At 39.2% G+C, this 5,789-nt stretch overlaps 1 protein-coding gene across 4 annotated transcripts in view; it reads left to right on the top strand.

Moving 5' to 3' along the window:
• The window catches only part of GEMIN5 (gem nuclear organelle associated protein 5), a 36,113-nt gene that overhangs the window by 287 nt on the left and 30,037 nt on the right, over positions 1-5,789 (top strand). For all 4 annotated transcript variants that reach the window (XM_015585248.2, XM_006906449.3, XM_015585247.2 and 1 more), the window contains exons 2-5: positions 759-919; positions 1,704-1,885; positions 4,203-4,354; positions 4,570-4,689. In XM_015585248.2, the coding sequence (XP_015440734.1) occupies positions 759-919; positions 1,704-1,885; positions 4,203-4,354; positions 4,570-4,689 (615 nt within the window). The remainder of the gene's footprint in view (positions 1-758; positions 920-1,703; positions 1,886-4,202; positions 4,355-4,569; positions 4,690-5,789) is intronic.

Here is a 5,789-nt window from a genome sequence, read left to right as displayed (position 1 = left end):
CTTACTGCGTTCCCCGGAGGTGCCGAGTGGGCGTCTTCAGCCACCCCTTTGTGCAGATAAGGGAACTGAGGCTCCGGCAGGGAGAAGGGTCTGCTCACAGTCTAAGCTGAGTCTCGTCCGGATCCCCAATATTGAGCTACGCCACGCTGTGGATGAGCGGTCCCGCCTCCTGGCGCTCTCACGTGGGACTGCTCGCATCCTGAAAAGTTATCCTTGTCTACACCCAGGCATTTATAACATCTTTGGCCTCCCTCCCCCACCCAGCGTGCGCGACCCCTTACAGAGCCTTCCTGGGGTTAGGGGCTGCTAACAGCTCCAGGCCCTAAGCTAGATCCTGCAAATATATGATACTCGTTTCTTTAAGATGAATGAATTGAACCAGATGCTTTCAGTTACCAAATTAGATTTGGATTATGCCTTGGGATATGGCATGCCAAGTATTTTTTCTATTCCAAACGACTACTGGCCAGATCTAAATAAGAATCACTTAAATAATTCATGTGAGCTGCTCCCCTGCCTGTGAACTAGGCACATCAAGGGATCTCAGCAGCATTTTACAGTTGAGAAGACAAGCTCAAGGAGGTAAAATAACTTGTCTGAAGTCACGTGGCAGAGCCAGTGCCAACACTTGAGGTTTCTGATTGTGAGCCCCTGGATATTTTTGTTATACATGGGATAAGTGAGATCTCACTCATCATCTAACAAGAGTATGATTCTGCCAGAAATCTTTTTAATCTTAAGTCTGGTTTTGCTTGAAGTCATAGGGGAGTTGGTGGGACACACCGAAAGGGTCTCTGGCTTCACATTTTCTCATCACCCGGGTCAATACAACCTGTGTGCCACCAGCTCCGACGATGGGACTGTGAAAATCTGGGATGTAGAGACAAAAACAGTTGTGACAGAACATGCACTCCATCAGGTACCATGGCTTACTGGTTTCTCAGACTGTTATATATATATATCTGCTAAGGGTCCTTTTGCATCAGGTATAGTTTTTCTGTTGTTTTGGGGTTTTCTTGTTGGGTTTTTTTGTTGGTTTGTTTTTTGTTTTGGGGGTTTTTTTTTTTTTTTTGCATCAAGTATAGTTTTGCTAGCTCATCTATGCAAGGTAACTTGTATAATTATGTTCATTAATTAGATAATAAGTTCTGTATTGTAAGAAACTTTTTTGGAAGGAAATACATATAAACCAAAGGTCAGCAAACTACACTGCTGCCCATTTTTGCAAACTGTTTTACTGTCATTTAAGAATCGTTCACAATTTCAGTATTGGCTGCTTGCATGCTTCTCTGCAGAGCTGAGTGGTTGTAACAGAGACAATGTGGTCCATAAATTCTAAAATATTTACTGTCTGGTTCTTTACATGAAAAAAAGTCTTGCTACAAACTATAAATGAGTGAATGAAACTTTGTAAACCAGACGATTACTTGATACATCTGCCTTTTGTGATAATGTATGAAAGGAAAACTCAATCTTAGTAAGAACTTTGTATTAAACTATTAAAAGAATAAGTTACATTTTAAATGGTTCTTTGATCTTCTATAGCCTAAATTCTCCTACCATTTGGTTAGTGTAGTCTTGCTATGCAAGTGGTACTAACAGTATTAAGTGCCTATAATTTGCCTACTATCATCCAGGTTAAAAACTAAGTAAAAACTGAGTATTGACAAATGAGAATCAAATATATTTGTTTTGTTTTAAAGCACACAATATCAGCATTGCATTGGTCTCCTCGAATAAAGGACTTAATAGTTTCTGGAGATGAAAAAGGAGTAGTTTTCTGCTACTGGCTTAACAGAAATGACAGCCAGTACCTCTTTATAGAACCCAGGACAATTTTCTGTCTTACTTGCTCACCTCATCATGAAGATTTAGTAGCCATTGGGTAAGTACCATACCACTGGTATTGAAATTTATTTTTGCTTATGATCATATTCTGCATTTGCTATACCTTTACTTGTCCCTTTATTCCTCAAAGGAAACTTTACAGGTGTTAACCACTCCCCCTGAGCTCTTGGTGTCATTTATTTCTGTGACCTCCAGGTCCTTACCATTTCTCCCACCTTGTTTTTGTTTCATTGGTTTCCATGATCCTGTAGTTTCCTCATTCTTCATATTTGATTTCTCCAGTCAACCTCCAAATGTAGGAACTGCCCTCTTTCACCTTTTCTCACTATATACTTGCCCCTGGATTTAACATTTACTCCTAGAGAGTCAAATGACTCAGCTCTGTCTCTCTGGTTCTCAGCTTTCCTCACTCTAGATTTGGAAAACGATCTGGTATGGGCATCTGTTTCCTCACTGATCACCAAAGTTATTTCACACAATCAGCTTGAGTGGGTCTCCCCCTCTCTCACCATTCTATTTACGTCCCTCTCAAAGATGTCCATTCATTCTGTTTGAAAACCGGATAAGTACTAGAATGTTGGAGGAGAAAATCTGAAGGGGATTCAAGAGACTGGGGGATAAGGTGGTAAAGATACATAGGGAGACCATGTTTTCACATAGCTCATTGTAAAAATGTGCTTAGACATGAAGCCAGAGGAAGAATACAGGGGTCAAGGGAGAATTAAACAGAAGATAACAAGGGCGTGTTTTTACACTGATAGAAATGAGGCAGAAGGGGGAAAGCGTGTTGCAGGGGTAAACTTAGATAAATATAGGAGTGATTTTGAGAAGTCAAGAGGAGACTGGATCCAGATCACAAGTAAGAAGAACAGCTGAGACTATGGAACGAGGTGCAGGTCAATTTATAGATCTTGTTGGAAGAGGAGGATGCTTCATTCTGATGGCATCTGATTTTCTCAGTGAGGCATTAAGTCAGAGAGAAAGAGTCAAGTTTAGGGTGGGAATGAGACTGGATGTGGGAGCTAAGATATGAAAGCAGTCATCTCAGAGAATAAGAAAATGAATTTACTGAGGAAAATTGTAGGTCCACTGGTCACTGTGGAGTGTCTTGCTAAGGATCATAGTCATGACTTTTAAACTATTCAAATTGACTGAGAAAGGAAATAGTTGGATTCAGCTAGGTTTGGGGGTTCTGTGGAATAAGTACCTCTGAGAGAGAAGGGACAAAGGAGATAAGGGTGCTTTTAAAGGAGTGATTATAATGACGGATCATGAAATCTGTGCTACATGGGAAAGATAACAAGACAGACATGGCTGAGTCATAGTGAAAGTGGAAGGGGTCTGTGGACTGGCAGTCTCTGTGAGGTGGGAGCATTGTTGCAGTGGACCTTCACTAGAGAGGAGGGGTAGGGGTCAGAGAAGGTTAAATCAGACTGACCTTGAATGAGCAGAAATTTACAAGAAGAAAAGAGTCAGGTAGATCAGACACAGAATTGACACAGTTGAACCAGAATGATTTGTTTTCCAAGGATCTTCAAAATGGTGATTATTCCCTGAAGACTTGATTGCATGACTATTAGGTTAAATAACTTTGCCTTCAAAGTCCATGTCTTCAAAGGGTGATACATTCTATGATTTCATTTTTCTTAATAAAGCTATAATGGGGGGAAAATTAATAAGAGAAAAATAAATAAAGCCGTAATGGTATTTTTCCCTATAGAATTGTCTAGTATATAGGAAATATAAGTAGGTATACCCACTTTGGAGACAATGAAGAAACTTGAGGCATATTCATACAATGGAGTGCTTGCTATACAACAGTATAAATGGCTGACCAGGAACTAGAGTTAATGTGTCAATACGGATGACTCACACACAGAATAAGTGAAGAAAACAAGCTGCAGAAAAATAGACTGCATGATATCATTTATATGAAGTTTTAAATATACAAAATAATTCTGTATCTTTAGGAACAGGTACAAAAAAGGCTAAGAATGATGTGATACAGAATTCACAAATAGCAATTTCCCTCCAGGGACAAGAGGGCCAGAGGTCTGGTTAGGGTGGGATATAAAGAGGACTTCAACTGTATTGATAATTAGGTTTTTCTTAGGCAGGGTGTAGATATTTTATGTGTCTGAAATATTTCATTGCTTAAAAAAAAGCTATTAGAATTTCTCAGTTTCTTCTGATTCAAAAAATGACAGTCTTAGAATATCCAGATCTTGAATTTAGAATTATTTCTTCTTCCCTTCTTCCTAACCCTCAAAGCACTTTACTTTTAGAAATGCACAGTGACTCCTAAGGCAAATGTTTATTAGAAAACAAAATGTTTTCTAACTCTTGTTTTTCAGCTACAAAGATGGCATCGTGGTTATAACTGATATCAGTAAGAAAGGAGAAGTGATTCACAGACTTCGAGGCCACGATGATGAGATCCACTCCATAGCCTGGTGCCCTCTGCCTGGTGAAGATTGTTTATCCATAAATCAAGAGGAAAATTCAGGTAAAGATAATTTACTGGAGGGTTCTGTACTCTTTAGAGCTAAAGAACACATTGGGTAGAATTGTATAACTTGAATTATATTTAAAACTTTGGGTTTTAAACATCAGATCTATGAAAATGATAGCTTAAGTTTCAACAACCTTCGCAAACTAATTTTCTTTGATAAGTGCCTGTTTAGTGCAAATTAAAAAACAAAATTACTATCTCTATCTTAGAAGAACCTGAAATTCCCAATGGAAAAGTTATAGCACAAACTCAAGTAACAAAAGGCTGCTACTTAGCCACTGGAAGCAAAGATCAGACCATTCGAATCTGGAGCTGCTCTAGAGGCCGAGGTAAGATTGATGTTTGTATTTCTTTTCTGATATAACCTTTATTGATCAGGTAAAGGAAGAAGGAGGTTTTTTATTCTGTCTTATACTGAGAGTGCATCATCTGTCAGAGAGCAGTTCTTTACCAGAAAGTTGTTTCCCCAGCTTAGCCTGAGCTAGAACTCTCTATGGTTTTAACATCTGTCTTTGGTATTATAGGTGAGGGTTTCTGATACGTTCACTGTTTGGCATGGAGGATGATGTCCATCATGAGACCGGGAATACTGGAACTTGGCAAGGCCTGGATCAGAGGAATGGCAAAGATCACTAGAGCTTTTAATGCACAAATGCAGAATAATATACACCCAATATAGTAGTCTTCTTTCTCCACTTTACTTAAATCGTAGAAGTTTTGTCATCTTTGTCCAAATGCATTAGTGCATGTAAAGCAAGTAGCACCATTAGGGCTTAGTCAGGGGTAACTAGTAGTATAATTTGGGAAAACAGAATTTTTTAAGGTTTGTGGACAGCTCTTGGACATACTTCGGTTGAGAGCCCCAAGTGGGAACATCAGGCTAAGAATCCCTCCAGAAAGGTAACCTCTAAACTTATGGACAGTGGTCTTCAAATTTACTGAATCAAAATCTCTAGGAGTTAGGCCCTGGCATACTTATTTTTAGAAGTCTTGCCAATGATTATGATATACCATAGGGTCTAAGAACCACTGGTTAGTAGCATGTCAGGAATGGAGGGACTTATTTGCCAATAACATGTTGACTGCTGAGTTTGTCCCCTTTGTTGGATTTCTTGCCAAACAGAAGAAAGAATCCCACCCCCTCTCCTTCTAACTTTGGAGAATCTTCAGTTGTGTTATCACCTGGGTGCTCAAGTCTATTTGGAAACTCACTGTCTAAGACAAGCAATATTCATAATGTGTTTAAGTTGCCAGGAGAGCATGTAAAAGCTTGTTGGACTTAAATTAGTTAACTAGTACAACCACTCTGCAAGATAATGCACCATGAGGAAATGAGGTCTGAATTCTAAGTAACCAAACTAACAAACTTTTAAACCACAAACTGTATAGTAATCCCCACTAATCCGTGGGGGTAGGTTTCAAGACCCCC

This window comes from Pteropus alecto, unplaced genomic scaffold (assembly GCF_000325575.1).
Source record: "Pteropus alecto unplaced genomic scaffold, ASM32557v1 scaffold40, whole genome shotgun sequence".
Classification (NCBI taxonomy): domain Eukaryota; kingdom Metazoa; phylum Chordata; class Mammalia; order Chiroptera; family Pteropodidae; genus Pteropus; species Pteropus alecto.
Note: the sequence above shows the minus strand (reverse complement) of the source record. Positions and strands in the feature narration are given on the sequence as shown.